This window comes from Cladophialophora psammophila (genome assembly GCF_000585535.1).
Source record: "Cladophialophora psammophila CBS 110553 chromosome Unknown aczJe-supercont1.48, whole genome shotgun sequence".
NCBI classification, from domain to species: Eukaryota; Fungi; Ascomycota; class Eurotiomycetes; order Chaetothyriales; family Herpotrichiellaceae; genus Cladophialophora; species Cladophialophora psammophila.
Genome location: NW_006912969.1, coordinates 48438 through 72032, shown reverse-complemented (window position 1 = coordinate 72032; position 23595 = coordinate 48438). Strand labels below are relative to the sequence as shown.

At 51.3% G+C, this 23595-nt stretch overlaps 7 protein-coding genes across 7 annotated transcripts; 5 read left to right on the top strand and 2 right to left on the bottom strand.

Annotated features, from left to right (window-relative positions):
• Window positions 1–6244: 6244 nt before the first annotated feature.
• A1O5_13389 (uncharacterized protein) lies at window positions 6245–7133 on the top strand (the record flags this gene model as incomplete). Its single annotated transcript, XM_007753955.1, has 1 exon — window positions 6245–7133. A coding segment is annotated over one exon (889 nt), but the record flags the coding sequence as incomplete, so codon positions are not given.
• A 631-nt stretch (window positions 7134–7764) lies between these two features.
• On the top strand, window positions 7765–8811 carry A1O5_13388 (uncharacterized protein; the record flags this gene model as incomplete). Its single annotated transcript, XM_007753954.1, has 1 exon — window positions 7765–8811. One exon carries the CDS (start codon window positions 7765–7767, stop codon window positions 8809–8811), a length of 1047 nt encoding a protein of 348 aa, XP_007752144.1.
• Window positions 8812–9800: 989 nt separating this feature from the next.
• Window positions 9801–11293, top strand: A1O5_13387 (carbamoyl-phosphate synthase arginine-specific small chain; the record flags this gene model as incomplete). Its single annotated transcript, XM_007753953.1, has 2 exons — window positions 9801–10947; window positions 11001–11293. The coding sequence occupies 2 exons, from the start codon at window positions 9801–9803 to the stop codon at window positions 11291–11293; spliced, it is 1440 nt and encodes a 479-aa protein (XP_007752143.1).
• A 310-nt stretch (window positions 11294–11603) lies between these two features.
• Window positions 11604–13323, bottom strand: A1O5_13386 (uncharacterized protein; the record flags this gene model as incomplete). Its single annotated transcript, XM_007753952.1, has 3 exons — window positions 11604–12488; window positions 12554–12685; window positions 12760–13323. 3 exons carry the CDS (start codon window positions 13321–13323, stop codon window positions 11604–11606), a joined length of 1581 nt encoding a protein of 526 aa, XP_007752142.1.
• Window positions 13324–17661: 4338 nt separating this feature from the next.
• On the top strand, window positions 17662–19506 carry A1O5_13385 (uncharacterized protein; the record flags this gene model as incomplete). Its single annotated transcript, XM_007753951.1, has 1 exon — window positions 17662–19506. The coding sequence occupies one exon, from the start codon at window positions 17662–17664 to the stop codon at window positions 19504–19506; it is 1845 nt and encodes a 614-aa protein (XP_007752141.1).
• Window positions 19507–19852: 346 nt separating this feature from the next.
• Window positions 19853–21428, bottom strand: A1O5_13384 (uncharacterized protein; the record flags this gene model as incomplete). Its single annotated transcript, XM_007753950.1, has 4 exons — window positions 19853–19988; window positions 20044–20822; window positions 20879–21016; window positions 21072–21428. 4 exons carry the CDS (start codon window positions 21426–21428, stop codon window positions 19853–19855), a joined length of 1410 nt encoding a protein of 469 aa, XP_007752140.1.
• A 913-nt stretch (window positions 21429–22341) lies between these two features.
• A1O5_13383 (uncharacterized protein) lies at window positions 22342–23334 on the top strand (the record flags this gene model as incomplete). The annotated part of the gene is made up of 1 exon (XM_007753949.1): window positions 22342–23334. One exon carries the CDS (start codon window positions 22342–22344, stop codon window positions 23332–23334), a length of 993 nt encoding a protein of 330 aa, XP_007752139.1.
• Window positions 23335–23595: the final 261 nt, after the last annotated feature.

The window sequence follows — 23595 nt, the reverse complement described above, 5'->3', positions numbered from 1 at the left end:
GCCCTGCACCAACAGGGCCAGCAGGGCCTACAGAGCCAACAGGGCATACCACGTGACTCAGCCTTGTTCTCCTATGGATCCCCCCACGTGCCCAACGAGTGTGATGAGTCGTGCTCGTGCGGCTCGTGACCGGTCTCCTTCAAGGCTGTGTCCAACATCATGCTACTCTGCTCAAACTATAAAGAATGGCACTCTACCGGCACTGTAAACTGCTCCGCACTCCCCCTGCTAGCCCATTTTTTGGTTTGACATATGACTAGACAACTTCTCTCCTCTGCTACCACTCTACCAGCCCTGCACAGTACAACACAGCACAGCCACTTTGCCTTATTACAATATTAGTTTATAGAGAGTTATCTATAGACTATTATACTCAGCTGATGGATCGTATAGATTTTCGTGGAAAGGCTGGGTCCTATGGTCACTTTTAGAAATTTATGCACTCTGCTGTTCTTGAGCTTAAAGGCAGTCTCTCTGGCTGGTTTTAGTGATGATATGCTCCAGGTTTGCACTACTGTTTACTCGCTCGAGTTCTATGTTTGACCTTGTTCTCTTGAACCCTGGAAAAGTTCTAGGGCGGTTGAAATACGCTCTAATGAGGACTTTGAGCGGACCTTATCGATGACGGGTAAAATATCACGTTTGAGCTTTTTAGCAGGAGTATATTCCTCATCTCCAACGTAAGGAGTAAATGGCCTTTTTGGCGATATATAATTGCTTGTGAAAATCTGCGGTCTCTTCAGACCCTTCATGCTCAGCGAGATTGAAGATGATATCTTGCCTACATTGGTTCGGCAGCATGATGGAACAGCGACTCCTGCAGACGAAAAGTGAGATGAGCGAACCAAAAGTTTAGGTGGGGTGGAACTATTGGGCAGCATCACGGGGAGTAATGTGTTGCTGACCTCCCACACTGTAGTTTGTACTCTCTGGGTGGTCGCAGTTCAACGGAGACCTTTGGCGTCTCTGCGCCTGAGCCACCATTTACTTAATCAGATTCCTTGCTCTACGATGTACGATTCAACCGCGCACCCTGTCGCACCGGCAGGCCCAAGGTTACAAGGAAATTTAGGCAGCAGCGTAAGAGCAGAGAATCTACCAGGTTCCCTGACGCCCGTCTAAATAGATGCCTAGCGGAGAGGCGGGTGTAGCCGATTGCTAGGAGGCCAGATTAGACCCTCAGTGTGTCGCTCAGGCAAGTGCTCAGGGAAGTGCTCAGGGAGCGCTCCGTGATCATTAGCTAAAGGCTACCCTCTAGGATCAAACCGTTTATGGCGTTTAGGGTTTTCGTTTGTGAGTAATCTACTGTAAGTATTTCCTTCGTAAAACATTAGCTATTTACTAGCGAGTACTAAACTTAGTAGGAGTTAGGGGCCAACGCAGATCACTGCCTCGGTAGAACTACCATATTTTTAGATTTTCGCTCGAAAATGTACTAGATGTATGGACATTTCATCGACCAAGGTAACACATCCTGGATCACAGCTCACTTCAGACCTAGAAGGAGTGATTATATGGCCAATTTTTCGTGCGTAATTTGTGCCCAGAATCTGCTGCAGCCCGTACTAGCAACATTGCCAATGTAGTTCTTACACCAAACTTTTGATCGTTGACCATGAAAGCCTTGATGGAAGGCTATGAGACAGATCACTCTGAAAGACATTATCGAGTGGTAAGAAGGTCAGACATCGGTGTCCGCTCTCGCTCCCAATTACAATTGTCACAAGAGAAAGCTCGTGTCGACAGGAGAAGTATGCATGAGCAAATGTCATTGATCAGCTCCCTCCAGTCTTTTCCAATGCAAAGTTGCCATTCCATACGGCCCGCCGAAAGTTCAGGCGTAGGTAGTAGCTACACGTCAAACTCCGATGTCATGCAGAGGGCCGCTTTGCGGTATGGCAGGGGCTTTGTGCCAGTGCCAAACTACATGGCGGAGAGTAACTCGGCTCAAAAGAAGGTGCTCGTGCAGGCACGTCTCGAAGGTCATCCGAGGCGTTGGTTGCCCTTGAGCTTGTTGTCATGGTAGAGTGAGGTGTTCGGATTTGTGACGGCAAGCGAACAAGTCCTCCGGACATGCGTGCTGCAGGATTGGGGGCGGCAGCAGACCTTGGGGGCATTGTATCTCCTGTCCGATCCGCGTCTTTGGGCGCGCGACCAGGATGAAGAGGTTCGTATTTGGGCGCCGTCTGTTCATCAACAATTTTGCCAATATCTTGAGCCGGTGGTTGCCGGCCTGGTTGGCGTTGAGTTTGACCGTCTTGAGGGAGGGCCGTCCCTTTCGGTACCCGCTGCCGAGAGACCGGGGATTCGTATTTCTTGCCTTTTGGGGACGTCAACTGTCTCCTAAATGTTCCAAAACGTGATGCTTTTGGAGTCTCGGAAATCGGCGACTCAGCAGCCGGGACATTCGATGAATCAACGGGTGAATTGTGGCCAGTGAAAATTCTCAGAAGCTTGTGCCTTTTCTTCTTCTTGCCCGAAGCACTTGGCTCCGGAACGGGCGTCTTGCTGATCTGTGGTGTCAGGGACTGACACAAATTGTGCTTTGAGGAATCCTGCACGGAAAAAAACTCGGACGGCCCACCGCTCTGTTTTTCAGGATCTTCCTCTTGCGTTTGTCCAACCGATAACTGAGAACAGTCTTGTGCGCTGGTCAGAGGGAAATCTTGAAACGCCCCCTTGTCTGCAGAAATGGCAGATTCGCCTAGGGGTAGGAGGACGGGGTTCTCGCACACGCGAGGACGGTGTGAGCTGCTTGGAGCACCATTTTCCGTGTGGGCGCAGCTGACAACGAGTGCGATGTTATCAGCTCGTCGGCCAGACGCGGGAGAGTTCTGAGAGTCAACAACATTCTGTTTGATCCACGCGGGGTTGAAGGTCTTCTTGTATCGCGGAGCGCTGCAATTGAAGCCCGTTGTGACTGTTGATATGCTCGTGGCGTCTCCGAGCTCCGAGCCCGCCCCTCCATTTAGGGTTAGCTCGGCCATTGGAGGGGCAAGTTTGAAGAGTAACTGTACCAGGATAAGACAAGTCCAATATATACTCGGTCTAGGGCAAGACTGAGGTACAGTCTCCCACGAAATTCAAAAAAGGTGGGAGTCAACGCGGACTCGCCAGAGAATGTCGGCCAAGAGAGGCTGAGCTGGGGGCTGAGCTGAGGCTGGTAAGCGGTACTCGGCGTCGCCATTGAGCCAAGTGGCTTGCACCAATAGGACCCGTTCTCAGCCTTATCTCTCATCAAGGCGTCGACGAGGATTGTCTTTCGAAGTCATGTTTCCCAGTGCAAAGGTCGATGAACATGGGAACGAATACCGAGGACCAGGCTGAATGGCCTTTCAACAACGTCAACTATATGCCTGACTTGCGGGTCTCACCGGCTTCCTGGGTAAAGCATTACTGATGTGCATCAGGGACAATGGGCATGAGTTGCGACGGATCTTAAAGACGTTCGAAAAATCACAACTCTCTGATGACACGGACGTGTATGCGATCAAAGCGAGTGAGACTTTTGATGGTTGTTTCCAATATATATATATGTGGAGAAGACTTTGTTTACTGACGAGATTCAGACTGGGAAGAAACCCATTTGGGGCCGGCAGGGTTGCAGAATTTCCTCCAGGTATATTGCAAAGACAAAGGGCTCCCTAAGCAAAGTTGAGTAATTCTTAATGACGCGGCGAAGTCTCCACGAGACCCTTCCAACAAGCACCAATTTCTGTGAGAATGCCTCCAAGTTGTTGACTTCTGGCCTAACCCATGGCATCCAGATTCATCAATCGCTTTTTGGTCCGCAGCACGCGGGACCCCATACCTGCAGACGCGAACAAGCTTCGACTGGATCCTGGGCTTTTCCGACTTCTCATGAAAACATATGATGTACCCTTGGCATTTGTATCAGCGCTCACGCAGCTTCATCTACCCAGCGGCCGTGGCTTTTCAAGTCCTGAGATGAAGCCGTCGAGACAATCAACTAGATTCAGCTTTTGGTACGTCCTCCCGATTAGGATGCAAGTGCTCTGCAACGATACAGAGAGGGCCCATGTAGCTAGCACAGCAGGGAGCAATCAGATGGATCCCCGCCACTACCTGCATTTACCAGATGTAAGAGTGGATGTCAGGGGTTCACAGATTGCTATCCTGTGCGAGTTCTCGCAGACCGAGCCGCGATCAGTGACAATCGTGTTTAATTTCATGGACGGTCGTTGGAGTCGATCTGTTGAAGAGCCTCAACGGCGACTGCTAGAGTCCGTCAAAATGGCCGATGGTCTCGGCCTCGCTGTGGACCCATTCTTCATTCATTCGATATTTTTCACGAGTAGCCTTCGGTGGTGGATGAACTCATTGAGCAGCATCAATGACCAACTGATCGCATATGTAGGCAGGCCTTATACCTGTTGACAATTTCCTCGCTGACACACGCAGGAAAAACGGCTCCAGCAAGAAATCGATAACGAGACAGAGGCATCGGACGTCTATAGTGTAGTCAACCGAGCTCTGCATTCGATAGCTGCTCACTTGCATCGCTACGGCTCGGAGTTATCAACAGCATCCGACATTCTCGGTGACATCAAGGAGCATCATGACAGCTTTTCGCGACAACAAGCAGAAGAGGATCAGCAGAAATACTATCGAGTCTCAAAATGTCTGAGCCAGATCTGCACTCACATGAAACAAGTCAGGATTTTGCTGGAAGAGCTCGAGGTGAAGCTGAAGAATATCCTTGCACTGGTGAGCCCCCTTTTCTACCTCTATGACCAACTTATGTGCGGGAGAACATTCTAACAGGCTTTGCAGTTGTTCAATCGCATTCAAATTGCCAATGATCGCTTAATGGTGTCTAACGGTGAAAAGATGCACTCGATCCTACAAGCGACACGTGAAGACTCCGAGATCTCTCGAATTATCGCCGCGAAACAGGGCCAAATCGCGGAGGAGATGCAGAAGGACAGTGTAGCCATGAAGACTGTGAGTCTGCTCGCGAGGCGTCCTGTGCCTTGCCCTGCCTACTGACACGTGTGGAGATCGCTGTGACTACCATGTTTTTCCTCCCTGGCACCTCGTTTGCTGTAAGAAAACAATGTACTCCAACAATGACCATGTTAATGATCAGGCGTAGGCATTCCTCGCGATGCCGTTCTTCGCACAAGATGACTACTTGACAAATGGAGCAAAAGCCTGGATATGGGTCGTGTGCACGGTGCCCTCGACATGCGTTGCATTCGCCTTCTACTTCTACTGGAGACGGAGGGATGAATTGAGGAAGAAAAATAGTCCATACGCTGTCACGGGCCACGAGAATGGCCGTGTCCTTCAACGAGGGCTCACCTAGTGCTACATTCGATACCAGATTGAACTGTGCAATGCTAAGCGGTCATGGAGCATTGAGGTGGTCGGAGATGCCGTGATTTGGTGAGGCGTAAGGGTACTCCTGCGAGACGACAGAGCCGCACATTTGACGTGAACGGCTAGAAAATGGTTCTCGCTAGGTTTTCTAGCAGGCTGCTATTGGCGAGTTTGGGCCCAGGGATCCTGGTCTCTCTTTCCAAGTGTGGGGCTGTGCAGAGACATGCACCAGGAAAGCACCCGTCCAGGTCCCCACTAATGGTTGCCTTTCTTCTATGCATGCAGCCACTTTGTTCCGCCTTGTAGGGATCCTGTGCATGAAGACCTGGCTGCCACACACTGAAAGACCCTTCGAGAGCATACCCCGCTTCACAACCTCTGAGCCTCACGCATTACGATGATTACATGAACTTGGCCGTGGCAGTGATCCAACCAGCGAGATGAAGCCAATGTTGGGATATGAAGTCCTCCATCGCACTATAACCAACTCATGTTCTTTTCTACCCTTACATACGCCTAGACGACTAGGACTAGGCCCGAGAACGTGGTGATGATATGCCTTCCCCGTCGCAATTCCTGACTTCCCAACTTCTTCCCTTGCAAAGCATCCCGGGAGTTTGTCAGAAGCAGCTGATGTAGCACGGTTGGACAGATAAGACTGGAAAGATCAACTCTGAACACCCTGATCACATTCCGCATTGCACAAGCATTTCCTCATCCGTAGCAGAAACCAGTTCTTCGAAATCATTATGGCGCCTGGTGACCGCGACTGTCACATGCCTGAAGCAAACAACAATGTCTCCCCATACAAGCCCCCTTCCCCTTGCGAGTCCAGCCGACGAAGGGGGATGGTTCCTTTCACTCAGTGCCGCTCTGTGTTCTCAACTGATGTGTCAATCAGTACTCGTGGTACTGTGCTCCGCGAAGAAATCAGCGCCGTGCAAGAGGTAACAGATCTCCTGACCTTGGATGCACGACACGCGAGCAGGGTAGCGCCATGGTCACAATTCTGCCACGGACTGCAGGGTCTTGAGACTTTGGGAGCGCTCAGAAACTCGGCCGGGACCGAACCAAATAGTTTGTTCGACAACTCAACGGTGCTGAAGGCTTTGAACTCAACGAATGTCTGGTGGCTGCTCACTGACGGCGAGATCTCTCAGGGCTCAATCGAACGCTTCTCGGTCAACATCAGCAGAGCCAGGCTGCACGGGAAAGCCTGCGTCATCATCCTCTTCGGCCACCGGAAGCCGAAGCCAGAAGATTGTAATATCTCTGTCGGAGTATCACTCTTTGCCTTAGTGCCCGACTGTCTCTTCCTCTTTCACGATGTCAAGACGCACGAGGTGTTCGTTTTGCAGTCGAAAGGCGCTCTTGGCTCGATCAACAATCACCAGTCAGTCTCCCAAGAGATCAACGACTGGACCACCTGGTCGGATCTGAAGACCATACGCTACTCCGACTTCGGGAATATCACTATTCCGGAGCCAGCAAAACTCGACGCGGGTGAAGTAATGTTGCAGGACGGCAGCAAAGTGAGCTTGGCACAGCTATACCGCGACGAGATCAATGGCGAACAAGTGCGGACTATCCTGGGCAACGATGACAATTTGAATACAGTGATGTTGACTGCAACAGCGCGAGGAGAGGCCAACTTAGTTGAGGACTGGCTGAAAGGCCAACGCAGACTTCCACCTGAAGCTATCAACGCCTACCGTGTCGATGTAGAGAAAAAAGCCGAGCATTGTCAGCCATATTGTAGGCAAGCTCATGAGCTATGGGTGTCTGCCTAGGCCTGGCCACACGGTTCGCCTAACGCTTTGTGACGCGCACAAACGCAACTGGCGCAAATTTGCCAAAGCATGCGCTGGAGAACAAAATGATGAGGTCAATCTCGTCGTTGCGCACGCGGTGAACCGCATGGAGATGATCAAAGAAAGGGGACTCGGTAGTCCAAGCAGTATCGCCTCTCCGACTCCGGGTATGGGGTTTGCTACCTCTTCTAGCTGGGCATCTCGAGCTCCAGTTCCCTTTATCACATCTCCGACTCCGAGTATGGGACTTGGTACCCCTTGTAGCGCGGCATCTCCAATTCCAAGAGCCGGCGGCGGTTATTTCCCAACACCCCCAAACCTTGACTGGACAGGAACGACGTACAATTTGAATCGAAACTGGAGCCCACGCCCACCCAATGCTCCGAAGCTGCAACAGCGACCTTTCTCTGTACAAGAGGTACAAACTCAGGTTACCTTCATTCCTGGCTACCGGAGATCGAAAGCCGGCTTAGGTGCTGTGCACCCATGTCCGATATGTGGTGAATTATCTCAAACGTTCGCGATCCTGCTCAAATCATCACCAGTTGGCATGCCGACGCCAGGTTTCACAGCACCTCATAGCCGTTCGGCGATGGTATACCCGCTCACGATGGCTGGATACCCCGAGACAGACGTTCTATCCGCTTTCGTCTGTTGCGATCCTTGCGCTTATCACATCGCGAACCTTGGAAGTAGTCCCTTGCACGAGAACCTCCAAGCCGCCATTCCGACGTTTGTCGACCTGGAGGACGAGGTGAATCGCAAGACATGGACGAAGAGTGTGGACAAGGTTCTGCATGCTCGGTTTCTGGAGTCCGACTATCCACAAATCATGCTCGCTATCCTCAACCACGCTTGCTTGAGCAATGCAAGACCAGGCGTAGACCTCCCTTACAAGGACGTACTTCTTGATGTTTGGAGGCAGGCCTCAAATCAGTTGCGGCCGCTGTGTCTAGTCAATCATGGCACCAAGGGGCAAGCGGCGAATATCTCCAACGTGGTCAATCATTTTCTTGGCGACGATATCATCGACCATAAGGGCTTGATCTCTGACTCGACACTGGAATTCCTTCAGCATCCTGTTGACTCTTTTGTGCTGTTGCTCCGAAGCACCACAAACCTAGAGATCAACCTCGGCACTCGAATTATATTCATGCGACTGGTTCTTCATATGCTTGAACAATGTGCCACACTGGAGACGGACATGTTCAATCCACGTCGTGCAAGTGCGGAGGCCGTTCTTGAATCTGCGTTGAGGGAAGCCGATGTCTCGAAAGTGACCGTATCCTCGCCGCACGAGAATGGCTTAATTGACGACTCAGCCTATGACTCGTTCACATCAATAAGTGCAGCCTGGACTCCTGTGGAGACAACATGCATTGCAGCAATCCAGGCGGTGCTGGTTAAACTCGCCATGTGCACCAAAATCAAAAAGCAAGAACAGCGTGCGGATGACAAGGAGGACTTGAGCAATCCTGGCGGCAGAGTTGAAGATCAATTACCCCCGATCGTGCAGCTCACCTGGTGGCTTCAAGACGATATGCTAAGGACGTTGTATCGTTGGCCGTGGGATAAAACGATTGCCGAGGATTACTTGGGACATCTGAGAGAGGAAAGCATGGTCGCGACGGGGGAGGTAGGGATGGTCGCCGGCTAAGTGGAGGGAAGTGTGCTCGATTTGTACGGGGTGCTTTGCCGGATTTCAATTCTCTCAGGGTTTGAGGCCATTTATGGCAGTGTCAGGAGGAATCCAAGAAGGTTGAGGCCAGCAAAGTCAACAGACGAGCCAAGGATGCCAGATGGGCAATCTTCACTTTGGAATCGACAGCGGGCGAGATCTAAAGGGTCGACTGGCTGTTCACCTTCATACTTTGTAACCTAGTTAGCTTCTTGAAAACAGGAATTATTCCAATGACAGCTCTGGGTTGGTAAGAGTTGAGAGTTGAACAGCTGGTGGTGAGGGTGGATTCGGAAAAACTACGGCGTGGTGTTCTGTGGGTCACGTGGTAAAAGCTCAACCACGTGATGACAACCCGTACCCGGTGTTTCGTCACCCGGCGTAGAATTTTTGCTTAGGCCAAGGCAAAGTTTTGCCGTTGGTTTGATTGGCTACTGAGCCTAGTGAGCCGCTCCGCCTGCGCTGAAATCTTTGCTCAGTCCAATCGACCTCACGCACCAATCTTTTCCCGCTCCATCTCTCTCCATCTCCACAGACCGACGTCGTTTGTTGTGAAGAAAAAGAATTTTTGTGCTATCGACCTTGCAGACCTTGCAGACCTTGCAGAAAAACTAAGACTTGCCTTCCCAAGGCTCTGATATTTCAGCTTCCTCTTGCCTGCACGAGAATTGCCATCGCGTTCATGTGCTTCCCCAGCATCTTCACCTCTCAAGTAAGTGTTTTTTTCTGTCGCCATCCCCGCCAGCCCACTGATAAGCACCTCATTTTATTGTGTCACTGCATTCCCAACGTCATTTGCAATCTTCTGCTAACACATGGACTTCTAGGATTACATTAGTGGTAACTATTGACCTTCCCCTTGGACTCCTCGACTTCTCTGACGGCGGCGTTAGATCATTTGTGGAAGGCCCAGGCAAACTAGCGGTCAGGAACAAGGCGAAAAAACACACGAGCCATAACATTTCAAGATGTTTTCGAGGGCTTTGAAGCAGTCGACCCTTGTGCCCAAAGCGGCCAACGTTTACTCGAGCGCCTCTGCTTTACGAGCCCGATCCCTGGCCACTATGGCGGAAAATACCCCCCGACATCAACATCCGCCCGTCCACGAGCAGATCAAAAGTACCCCTCCTGCTCGCGAAAGGGCAACTTTCACCATCCGAAATGGGCCCATCTTCGATGGAATATCCTTTGGTGCTCGAAGCAACGTCTCGGGAGAGGCAGTATTCACCACCTCTCTCGTGGGATATCCAGAGTCCCTCACCGATCCCTCCTACCGCGGCCAGATTTTGGTCTTCACCCAGCCCTTGATCGGCAACTACGGTGTCCCATCTAATACTCGAGATGAGCATGGCCTTCTGAAATATTTCGAGAGCCCTAACATTCAAGCCGTGGGAGTGGTGGTTGCCGATGTTGCAGAGAGATATTCTCACTGGACTGCTGTGGAGAGTCTGAGCGAATGGTGTGCGAGGGAAGGTGTTCCAGCCATCACGGGCGTCGACACCCGAGCCATTGTAACCTACCTGCGAGAGCAAGGTTCTAGTCTGGCCAGAATCACCATCGGAGAGGAGTACGACCAAGATCAGGACGAGGCGTTTATCGATCCCGAGCAGATTAACCTCGTCCGAAAAGTCAGCACCAAGGCTCCTTTCCATGTCAGCGCTGCATCGCCAAATGCCCACGTCGCTGTAATTGATTGTGGAGTCAAGGAGAATATCCTTCGCAGTCTTGTCAGTCGCGGTGCCAGCGCAACTGTCTTTCCGTTTGACTATCCCATTCACAGGGTCGCCCACCATTTCGATGGTGTGTTTATCTCCAACGGTCCTGGTGACCCGACCCACTGCCAAGACACTGTCTACCATCTCCGAAAGTTGATGGAGACATCTCAGGTTCCTATCATGGGGATCTGTTTGGGCCACCAGCTAGTCGCTTTAGCCACAGGAGCTAGGACAATCAAGCTCAAGTATGGCAATCGAGCACATAACATCCCCGCCCTCGATCTGACTACTGGAAAATGCCACATCACCAGTCAGAATCATGGATATGCTGTTGATGCGTCAACCTTGCCAAAGGGTTGGAAGCCTTATTTCATCAATCTGAATGACAACTCCAACGAAGGTGAGCGGCCGACCTGGTCAAGCACAATCCCCCAAGTACTTACACTTATACAGGTCTAATCCACGAGTCTCGCCCTATCTTTTCTACGCAGTTCCATCCGGAAGCCAAGGGAGGCCCGCTTGACTCGTCGTATCTGTTCGATATGTACCTGGACAATGTACAGAAATACAAAGAGAGCCAGGCAGCGTCTCAGCCTTACCGGGACAGCAAACCAAGTCCATTATTGGTCGATCTCTTGGCCAAAGAGAGAGTGGGTGTCGACTTGACCCAGGGCATTCGAAACATGATGGCGTCAACCACCCAGGAGCCTGAGCCTGACCGAGTGTACGCGGCTGGTGCAGCATAATGAACCAATTGAATGGGACGATGAAGTATGGCGCAAATTGGGATTAGGTACTTTTTGGACGTAACATGTTTCAAAATATTGACATTTGATTGAAAGCCAGAATGCACAATGATTGGAGAGAACGCCACACTCCTTCGCTACTGCTTCGCCGCCATTCCACGTCGTAAATGCCATGACACCGCATAATCGAACCAGGAAAAAAGGTTCGGGAGAATCTTATTCGAACTGGTGTGCCAAATTCGCTTGACGAGTTCCCCCAACTACCCCCATCATCGCGAAAACGCCGTGTCTCAAAACCCGTCTCGCCTTCTCAAACGAATTGCTCGGGTGAAGATGAGCCTTCTGAGAATTGCCTGACCGAATCCGAGTCGTAAGGCGGTTGAATCATTGGATGTTCGTTGGACCTCTTCCTCCGAATTTTGGGCAGCCTGTAGAAACCGAAGCCGTAAGTGTTTGCCCCCGTGCCATAGCCCCTCGTGACCTGTGAAGCGTCGAGCATGCTCTTGATCCACGCCAGATAGTCGATTTTGTCTTCGAGGGCCTTGCTTGCGAGCCCCAACGGGAACAACCAAAACAGGGCCGAGTCGCGACAGCTCTTGACGGCCAGGAGCTGAAACTCGAAGGCGCGGCAGATCTCGATGGCCGGCTCGACTAGGGAGTCGACGTCGCCGGGCAGGAAGAGGGCCGAGGACGAATGCGACTGCGACTGTGATTGCGACTGCGACTGACGGGCGGGCGAGGGCGAGTCGTTGTCTGGCGGTTTCAGCGTCCACAACAGGCCCAGGAGGAACACGAGGATGGCGTTGTACAGGGACAGCTCCGTGGCCTTTGTAAAGGAGGAGAAAACCAGCACCTTCCTGACCGGCCGGGGCTGGGTGAGGATTTGATCGGGAGGGAGCGTTTCTGGATCCACCTCCCACGCGACGGTCGGGTTCATTTCTTCCCACTGCCACCGCCAATTGTGGGCTCTGGCGATCTGATACTCAATGCGCCGGATGAGTTCGAGCCGAAAGTGTTCCGAGGGAGCCTGCTCCAGCTGCGCTTGGTCTTGCAGAAAACCCGGGATATGGACCAGGATGTCGACGAGGCGGTTCTGCGGGTTTTTGTTGTACTCGCCGCACATGGCCCATGGTTCGCTCAGCCACTCGGGTTGCTCCAAAAAGCTTCTGGTCCTGGTGATCAGCGAGACCGTGACCTGCAGCCGGCGAAAACGTCAGTGGTCATGGTCGTTCGACAGCCTTGAGCCCCAGCCTTGCTTACCAGCGTTGCCCGGCATGATTCGAAGGCAAATCTCAAAGGACCGGCGGCGAATCTCTCTGGACCGCATATTTGAATGAGTTTCAGCAGCCCTTGGATGTGGAATGCAGAAGCCTGGGCATCCGGGGTACTCGACTGTATTTGTTTGTAAGCCTGCCTGCGGAGGGGGCACACACACCCCTGGTAAGCGAGGGTTGCAGCTGACTTACGGAGTGCATGAGAAGGATCATGATAGGTACGATCAGATTCTCACTACCGGGCGCCCCCACATTCGACAGTCGAGATGATAGGGCTCGCACTGTCTTGTCGTAATGTATGGCGCCGCTTACTTCTATCTCGGCTTGTCGATGGTGCCTCCCGAAAATGCTGAGGGAAAACGCTCGACAAGCCTCCAGCGACAACGCATCGAGCTTTCCCTCTGCCGACATCTGGAGCCATGGAGAGCCATAGCTGCTCCACACGAAATTGTCAAAGAGATAGGAGAACTGGATATTGTCTCTGAATGCCACAAAGCTCAACTCCCGAGGCATGGAACTGGAGCTCCCCAGACTGTCATTGGACTTGAGTACAAGATTTTCGGGAACACCTCCCGTTGTTAGGGGAGGGTCTTTGCTGGTCTTTGTTGACGCTGATATCGCCGGATCCGCCTGGTCTGCAAAGGTATGGAAACGCATCTCCAGCTTCCTCTCATATCCAGCGCATGCGTATCCGGCCTTTTCGCATCGCTTACAGGTCGGACGGGCTTCATCTAAGACGCCACGAGTGTCAGCCATTGGTCTAGCAAAGACGCCCCGAGAGGCCACACGACACGGTGGGTTTTTACGTACCACACTTCACCCTCCGTTTCAAGCACGTATGACAGCCCTTACTGCGTCCAGGAACACCAACCATGTTGATGAAGAAAAGTCGACCATCTGCATCTCGTCCATTGATGCCCCAAAAGGGAGGACCACACTTTATATCAAACCTGATGAATAAGGAACCCTGCGAGGCTTTGTGGGTAGCTGCCATAACCGCTGAACTTGCTCATGCCCAATTCAGGGGTTCCACATTGGTGAGTTGTACACATATTGATGCAAGGAAGATCATTCGCAGACTCAGAGAAAACAGCCCTCAGCCGCAACGGGCAGCTCTAGTACCTGAAAGAGCCGACGCGCAGCTTGAGTGGTTTAGAATTGCAGGCCGGAATTTCTAATTGCACTGGGGCCACATACGAGCATGTAGCTAGGCACAAAGTACCCAGTAGCGTGAGCTCAAGAATACGGCGACCCGGATGAAGGTCGAGCTTCGACCGTTATGGCTGCCTCTAAGGGGTCTTGACTCTTGAGGCGTCCTGGGGGGGCCTCATTGCGTCTGTGGTTTGAGTGCACTCACTTGGAGTGATCTGCGAGCTTGGCGACGATGGGTAGATGCTGGATTGAAGGCTGTGAGAGGTCGACGAGGTGACCGAGCTGCTTAGCTGACATTTTACTACTCCACTGCACCGCGTCTCATGATTCCTAATAGGGAAAGGCGCGGTTCTTGGCACACTCGGCAGCTGCGCCACTATATTTTTCAAATACCGACGGCGCCAATAAACCAAGCCACGATTTTAATTTGCATTATTTGATATACAGCTTTCAGCCTCGGAGTTCTCCGGGATTCTCAGCCATCACTGAAATCAATGTAGCCCTTCTGACAAATTTGTTTGCGAAGCTGTGATGCTGCAACGCACTCCGATATCTATCAAATGAACAAGTCCTTTTTGGCCCCCATCGTGTGTAGCCGCACGCTGCTCCATAAGCGAGACAAGAGTGGCTAAGAGTTACCCGACGCTCAATCATTCGCAGCGTGTTGCTGGAGTAAGAGACATTCACAGAAGACCATGATCCACAATTATACGTGTTTTGGAGTTCAAAGGTACAAACTCTTCCTCCATCACAAGGAAGCTAACATAACTGCTCGCTTTTCCGAATCTGCAGTTGGCAAATGGGCTTCTCTCGGTTGGTCCGACTGCGCGTTTGAGCAGGGTCGCCCTACATTAGCTTTATCTGGCAAGAGCATCGTAACCAAATACGTTGAATGGTTGACCGCTAGTGTCACTGCCTGCAGGCCTGGGCGTATTAATCAAATTATCTAATACAAGGCTTGACCTTCCCAAGCTTCACCTGAGGTTTGAGTTAAGCAATCATGTTGACCTTGGCTTTGCGGAATTTGGACCCAGAAATGAAAAGTTACAGGTGGACATCGAATCCTGGGAGGCTTGCTTGGAACAGAGAACTGCACAATATCGGACATATGAGTGAACACTCTTGCGACCTTCTAACACCCATCAAAACATTACAAAAGACATCAGAATATACGTATTGTCATACCTTCATTTTGCTTTGCACATGGTATCTCCTCCCATGCTGGCCCTAAGATCAGCCTCGGAACCTATCGGCCTCGCGCAACACTCGGTCGTCAAGAGCTACTCTGGCCATTACGACGTGTTAAGCCCGCAACCTGTCGCATTACATGCAAAGTTCGATATTCGTAGTGAACTTGCGTCTCCTCTGGCTACTCGTGCAAAATGCCCCAACGACTGTGACGACCAATAAGGTATGCAACCTTGCATACCTCACTAACTGATAGAAAGAACCAAGGGACAAGCTCGCCTTGACCTCAAAGAAGGCTGACAAGTTCTGCACTGGAAGTCTTCGGCTCTAGGGCAACAGGAGAAGTCCTGCTAGTACATAGAAACTTTGACAATAGGGTCGAGAAATCGGGACGACGAGATTCAGAATTAGAGGCCACTCTCTAATTCTGATGATGCTCGCTCGGCTGCTCTCTTACACGAGACCGGGAAAAGACACCGCAATCGCTTCCGAGGCGGAGCAGACAAACACGCTCATCGTCTCGCAAAGTATCAAAAGCGCATGCACCACGGTGAGAAGAGTGGTCAAGCATTGATAGCAACCGAGTTGTTGTCCATGTGGACCTGTAAGGTAGCCAGCGCCCTAGCCACCGGCCGGCGTAGTTAAACATGACCCAAGGTTTCCGTTCTTGCATCTCGGTTTCAAGTGACAAGGAGGTCTTTGTTGATAATCAATCACCCTTGCCCTCTACGGTGGAAACTTCACAAACAAGGAATAGACTATTTTCCCCTGCCCTTCTACCCTGGTTGGTGCAGCGATGATCAACCGGATACTCACCCAAAGCAAAGAATAACCCATTTGGACGCTCCGGGTATAAGGGAAACAAAGCACACCAGAAGCCCACCAAAAGCATGTTTTTTTTAAAAGCATGCCTGGTCTACCCCGGTAAGGGACGCGACCTTTTTTTCTCATCACCAAACCCAAAAACTTTTGGGAAAATGAAAAATGATGATCGAAACAACAACCCCGTATTCGGGTTCAGCAATGCTAATATCCAGTTCTGGTACCGCGGGCGCGATCATCCCATCGTTGCTGCGCTGGTATTATTGGCCGCCCACGCCACGACACGACACAGAGCTGAGATAATTCTGCATCCTTATCATTCTGCGTCCACTCTCGTCATCGCGCGCACTCGCTAGTCAGCCCGCAGATCAGAAATCTCAACGACGTGTGTGTGCCGGACCTGGATTTTAAATATATGTGCCGCCCCAAGGTATTTGTGCACTCGCTAGAGGACTATGTTCCACGTCCTTTTGCGCAACTGGGATCCAAGTACCTACAGAGGTATGAAAGTATACATGTGAATGTACGGAGTACATGATAGATGGTTGATGCCGAACAGACCAACCAGAATGGCAACACCGCTGGAGCGGGACCGTGTTCAGGGGAGAGAGCCTTGCTGAGATAATTGCATCACAACACAGGCACTATAACGGACCCGTGATGACACATTTTAAACTCCTAGCTAGACGTCCCCACCTCTCGCTCATCATCTCTAACTGTTCAAATAATTTCCGGTGGTCCTAAGTCCCCTCTAGTTACAGGATAGTAATTGTTGCGTTAAAGCAAACAGAACCGTTTATCACGACGCGGCCAGAGATCGCCTCAGCGAATCAACCTTGAGTGCGTTTAAGCGATATAAACTGTAGTACGCATATTAGGTATTCCAACACTAGGCGAGAAATTTTTGAGTCTCTCTCTTCCTTCGGCCTTGGTTCACGAGGACATGGGTAGTGCAAGAGACTACATTGGCCCAGAAAGCATTTGGTTTCTGGTGGAACTAAGATGATGCCGTGGTTTTGCTTCCCAAAGCAAGTCATTCTCTCTCTCTCTCTCTCTCTCTTTGGGCAGAGGAGCAATTAATGCAGATTGATCCTTACAGCGCTGAAAATGACTTTCCACACGATCTGCAAGCGGCAACAAAGGGCGTGAGGAATGAGCTATAAATCGCTTGACTGTTACGAAAAGCTTTAAACAGAGTCTTTATATCGAGCCATTTCTGGAAGACTTGGAGGTAGAATCTGACTTCGTTGTTGTGGAGGGTCGACAGTATTCATTGATGTGGACCACGGCAGGAGCAAGGTGAACGCCCAAAGAGTATATCAAAGTGCGAGAGGTGGCCTAAAAGCGAGATCTAGTAGCATGAAACAGGTAAGCCGCATGCAAAGACCACGAGTTCTAGAGCTAAAAGAAGTTCTGAAGGCATATTGGCGTGAACGTTGTGGCGCGCACCCACCTCAAGGATAGGTAGCGTCACCACCTTCCTCCTGGCGACACCTGGCCAGCCCTAGTGGCTTGGCACTCTGGCACCTCATGGATAGTCGAGAGCCATTGCTCTCTAGATAGGAATAGCAAGCATTCACAGAGTCTTGATCCTCCCCCCCCCCCCGACGAACGTGAAGGCGAAAAAGGCCACAACGTTCCCAAGCCCATCTCGACGTCTTGATCTACCCCACACGCAAGCCAAGCCTATCGGAATACATCGCTGGCCTAGCACTCAATGATGTCTTGCTCCCCACGTTAAAAGGCCGCCGAGTGTTCCGGTATCGGTCGCGGTGATCTTCCTGGACAGCCAACCCGTTCGGGGGTGATTCACTCGTCCTGGTATTTAGATGAAGCACTTAATTCTTTCACCAACGCTTCAGTCCTAGATTGTATCGCAACTGCAGCTGCCTTTGCTCCCGTTTGTTCAGCCCGCGCGTGGAACGTTGACCAATGTCCATATTTCGTCCCTTCAAGATCTTTGCACCCACCCCGATCCTAGGGTACGGTTACAATGTGGACGAGTTTTGGCACACGATAATTGAAGACGCCCCCGAGGCAATCATCGCGGATGGCGGGTCGACCGATCCTGGGCCATACATGCTTGGAACTGGGAAGACTCTCTGCACAAACGCATCGATCACGAGGGACATCACGCCATTTCTGGAAGCATGCGCAAATTATAAAACAAAGGTGCTAATCTCCTCTGCAGGGGGTGCTGGCAGCAACGAACAAGTGGATCAACTGGTCGACATCATTGCGGGCATCGCTGAGCTCAACTCATGGCTTTTCCGGGTAGCCGAGATCAAATTCAAAGACGATCGCACGACTTTCTTGCAAAAGTTCCGAACAGGGAAGATAAAGTCATGTTCCTCCAGTCCTACGATAAAGGAGCAAGATATCGTTAACGCAACGAAGATAGTCGCCCAAATGGGCGCCGAGCCATTCTTGGAAGTCCTGAAGAACGATGACGTTGATATCATTATAGCGGGAAGATCCTACGATCCTGCCCCGTTCGCGGCATACTGTCTGTACAAGGGAGTAGATGTGAGCCCTGCTTGGCATGTTGGCAAGATTATCGAGTGCGGAGGGCAATGCTCGACGCCAAAAGGACGCTCGATCGTGGCGACAATGCTCAAAGACTCTTTCATCCTTACTCCTACAGATCCAATCGGCCGCTGCACTTCCGTCTCTATCTCTGCCCATACTATGTACGAGAAGACGCGACCGGATCAGCTACCTGGACCCGGGGGAGTCCTCCATCTCGACAAGTGCACCTACACTCCGCAAGGGGACGGCCGAAGCATCCTGGTCAAAGGCTCTCGGTTTGTTCCTACACCTGAATATGAAATTAAACTTGAAGGAGTTGAGCATCTTGGTTACCGGACATCCTTCATTGCCGGGATCAGAGACCCTATCCTCATCGCCGGTATCGAGAAATTTCTCGAGACAGTCAGAAGGTCCACGAGCGAGCAATTCCCAGAGCTTGGCACCGAGAGAGGCCCACAGCTGATTTTTCACCTCTACGGCAAGAATGCTGTCATGGGTGGATTGGAACCTAATACGAGCACTCCCCACGAGATTGGAATCATGGGGGAGGCAGTAGGCCAATCTCAAGAGGTGGCAGATGCCATTGCAGGCTTCTCAAGAACCGCCCTTTTACACGGGGCCTATGACGGCCAGATGGCAACCGCAGGCAACATAGCCTCGCCTTTGACCCCCCTAGAGTCGCCCTTAGGACCCGTCTTCAAGTTCAGCATCTACCACCTCATGCAGGTCGACGATCCTACTGATCTGTTTCCCAGATCCACGACCACAGTCGGCAACAAGACGAAGGAGACAGAGCGTAACGTCACGCAACGGAAGTTGCCTCAGCTTCCTAAAATTGTTCAGCAAAAGAGCCAGAGCTCTACAAAGATCACGGTCCTAGGGCTGCGGAGAAGAACTGCTGACCGAGGGAAGACTATGATCCGGAACATGGCCTACGTGGTCCGCTCCAAGAATTCTGGACCGTTCGAGGTAACACTGGACATCTTGTTCTTAAGCCGTGCCGACTTCGATCGTGCCAGGGAGTCCGAGGTTCTTACCCCAGAGCTCATCCAGAATATTTACCATCTGAAATCCGCAGAAGAAATCATTGTCTGCATGTTCTTTGAGCCAGCATTAGCCTGGAAGTGTACATTCAAAAGGCCATGGCCACAGGGTAGTATTGGAGAGCGGGACACGTTCGGGGCCCAGTTGCACGCTCCGATGCTGGATGTAGAGATTCCCGCTGATGGACAACGTGCAAAACTTTAGTTATTTCTTTGATCTTAACCGGAGTAAAAATCTGAAATGCATTTCCAACTTCAGGACATTGCCAAAGTTTCTGATATAAGTCGCCCACAATTCCGTTTGGCGTGACAGAAAACAGGGCGCGTCTGCCTTGATTTTCAACGATTCTTCCACATCAATGGGAGTAACCTGTCCCTACTTATCACGGTGATCCTGTTCAAAATGGAAAATAAAATCTAAAAAAAAAGAAGGGGGGAACACCACGAAATGCTGGAAGCATTATCAGTCTGAGCAGGTCCTTAAAATATTGCTTTTGCAGTGACACTACTGAGCCTGCAGTCTCCTATCGTGCTATAATACCAATCATCCGTCATGAGAATACAAACCCTCTGATCTCTTTATCTACTTCTAAGTTCCAGATTCTCTGTATGGTGGCCTCAAAGAGACTTAAGTCCTGAACATGGCCATACCGGGCAAGTGAAATTACCTTGCCTTCGATCTCACTCCTAGAAAAGGCTCTTAGCATCACGGCAAAGAGTGCGGACAAGACTAAAGACTCACTTTGTCAAGGTCCAGCCCGGATCTCCTTTGACCACATCCACATTCTTGGTCACTCTGCGCCCTTCTTTTGTGGTGACAGTCACCCTCCCAAGCCATTTGGCAGGGAACACTGCGTCAATTTTCGGGTCGAGGACCATGGTTACTCTCTTCTGCATGGTCCGTAGCTCGGGGTCTGAGAGTGCATCCTCAGTGAAATTTGTTATGTTAGCTGAGCCGTTCTTCGCGGCGACAGCCAGAACAAACCCCATGGAGAACTTGCTTTGATGAACGGTCTCCGCCGCGGCGCTCAGGCTCAAGACGCTAATTGCCGCCTTATAGGTGTGCGCTGTGATTGACGCGATATCGTTGAATTTGATCTTCTCTTCTTCCATCAGTGCAATTAATGCATCCACGGACGGATGGGTATGGCGACATGATGCGTGCCATTTAAAACTCGACTCGAGCACGGACCATTTTGCCCCAAGCTGAGCATCAATGAAAGACGGTTCCGGATCTACAGATGCCAGAGTCGCTGCCATGCCTCGCCGACCTTCAAGGATGTCGTGAGGCCCAAGGAGACCTGAACGCGACACATAAGCGGAGAACACACCTCCGGCACAGGCTTGCGCTGTATGCACTTGCTTGGAATGCGTTGCATCTAGAAGGAATTGCCAAAGTCCCGCGGCTTGGGTACCTGCGTTGCCAATGGAGGACAGGAATTGATCCTCGGTCAAGCGAAGCAGATAGGCAGACGTGGCTGCGGCTCCGAGGATGCCAGTCGTTGCTGTGGTGTGGAAATTCTAAGTGCCAATCTCAGTCAGCAGCCACCGAAGTCGTAGGGCTTAGTGAGGCTTACTTCATAATGAGCCTTGCCTAGAAACTCGCCCGCTCTACAGGCAAATTCGTATCCCACCACGCATGCGGTGATGAACTCTTTCCCGCTAGCACCGACATCCTGCGCTACAGCGAGTGCTGTGGGATATATCACGGTAGCCTGTGCCTCTGGGTTAGCACGTCACTCCCCTTGGAGACAAGAGAGAGCAGCCAACCGGGTGCATCATGCTACTGTTGTGAAGATCGTCCTGCTCCACCACGTGCGAGGAAGCACCATTGATGAGTGATGCGAAGGCTGCACTGGTGGTGAGATCTGGGAATCCAATCACTTCACACTTGCCCGTTGATGGGCCCATGGTTTTGGCATATTCCACCATCGACGTGACCGAGACATGACCTCTTCCAGCTACTGCGCAGGCAAGCCAGTCAATGAAAAACGCCTTGGTGCGATCAACCACGTCGGCGGGCAAGCGTTCATAAGTTAAAGAATGCGCCCAGTGGACAAGCCTCTCCAAACGACTTGCGTGATATCCATTGGCTGTTCCACCGTTCATCTCTCCGGGTGCAGACATTGCGCGAACAAAGGGGCTTTGGAAACCGACTTTCTCCACAATAATGTGTGATAGAGCTGGCCTGCGCAATGTCGCTGGAATGTAATGAAATGCTGAGTATGCTTAAGGTTACCCCCTCTGGGAACCGGGATCTTATGTCTTGACGAAGCGTTCACCTGCTTGGATCTACCTATGGATGACCTTTTCCTTCATCCATGTACTTGTGTCCGAGCACCGGTCAAAGCGAACCAGTTCTCGTTCGGGGAAAGCAGCTCGGAACGGATTCTGAATTGAACCGGCGAGCAGTCAATCACGTCTTGCAGACTGGGAAAGCATCTCCCTAGGGACTCGATCTGGAACTGCAAAGATAATGGCGACAGGGCACCAAAGTGGGGGAGTTGCGAGATCGGGGTCTTCTGAGACCAAATGCTGGTGCAGGGAAATCAGGTCTCGCTCTTGCCTGGGAATCAAGAGGTGGCATAGCTTTTTCCCAATGGAAAGTACCACATGTCTTGTACCCTGCTGTGGCGAGGTAGTGCAGGCAATAACACGACATGTCGTGCGTGCTACAAGGCATCCACTACCAGATCCAAGGTTCTGACAACACCTGTGGTATTCTTCGTTGTTCCCTTCTAAACCTTGACCATCTCGTCGGAGAAACGCATGTGTAAGCATGCACTTGACAGCGACAACTGCAACACCCATTCCGAATACTCTCAGTGGGGAGAGGAAACCCCACTATACGGCTGTGTATAGCTCATGAAGGAATAAGGGCGAAAGAAATGAGGTTGGCAGTGCTGGTTTTGTGGGGTTCCCGCCCCTCTGCACAAAAGGGATCAACGCGTCAGATCTATCTCTAAATCCTTCATTTGCACATTGGCCGTTGTAAGTCTCCAAGACTGGTTCGAATCCGTGAAGATTTAGCATTCCCACCATGACAAACAAACAGGCAGATCGCTTTCTGGGAAAGCTGCATGACTGTTATTTTGGCACAGATCCTCGAGTCAACCAAGATCTAGCCAAACAGTTGAACGGGAAGAACGTGATCGTCGCAGGAGCTGGTCGCGGTATTGGGCGAGCCTGTGCAGAGTTCCTCAGCTTCGGTGGGCTCAATTCGCTGAGCTTAGTCGCCCTTGAGCAAGATGAAGTGGACGAAACGGCCAAGCTTTGTAGGGAAGCGGATAAGTCGCTGCGGACCAAGACGGAGGCGTTCGACGTACAAGACCACCATGCCGTGCGGAAATTTCTGGCGGAAGTGGTCGAAGAATTTGGGAGCATTGACGTTGTTCTCATGAACGCTGGCAGACCACCTCAGTGGCTCCCGACGTCCGAGGGAGACCTGGACATTTGGTGGGATACCGTTGGCGTGTCGCTACGCGGGGCGTACAACTTTAGCAGGCTTGCACTTCCCGTGATGCAGAAGAAGGGTGGAGGTAGGATCATCTTCACCGCCAGCGCTGGCGCTCACTCCAACAGAGGTATGAGCAGCTACATCGTGGCGAAACTTGGCATGGTGCGGCTTGCAGAAATCATCCACGTGGAGAACTTCCATGAATACAACATCAGAGCTTTCGCGATCCACCCCGGAAGCATCCCCACGAGGTTCTACTATGACTTCAAGGACAAGGCTGAGGGTCGGCCGAAGGAGAGATCGTACATCGTTGAGGGCGCTGAGGGAGAAGACAAGTCGGCGCAGACAGCTGTTAACTTTCTCGAAAGGGGCACCTTTGACACCCCTTACATGGCGGCGGGGATGGTCACCGCGCTGGCAAGTGGTAAGCTCGACTTTATGTCAGGACGGTACGTGGATTGCTCTATTAAGGTGGAAGAATATGAGGAGAAACATGACTCTATAGTACAGAACGACCTGTACAGAGTGCGCCTGAATGTTGGCGAAGGGAGGTTGATCCCGGTGCTTGATTTTTGAGGTACGGATCAAGTCCTTCAGTGCGCTATACACAATTATCACATCTTGAAAATCTTTGACCAGATCATTATAACTGCATACGTCTTCCGTGAAGTTCAGTACGTCTTTCCGAAATGTAGCTCTCAAGGATCAGGAGTAAAGCAATTAGCAGCCACCTAGAAGAAATCTGCTGCTAAGGGGGGCTTTTTTGGCTTTTTTTCATTTTTTTTGGTGCGGCTGATGGCCTTTGAACAAAATCGGGCTTATTGCAATAAAGTTGCG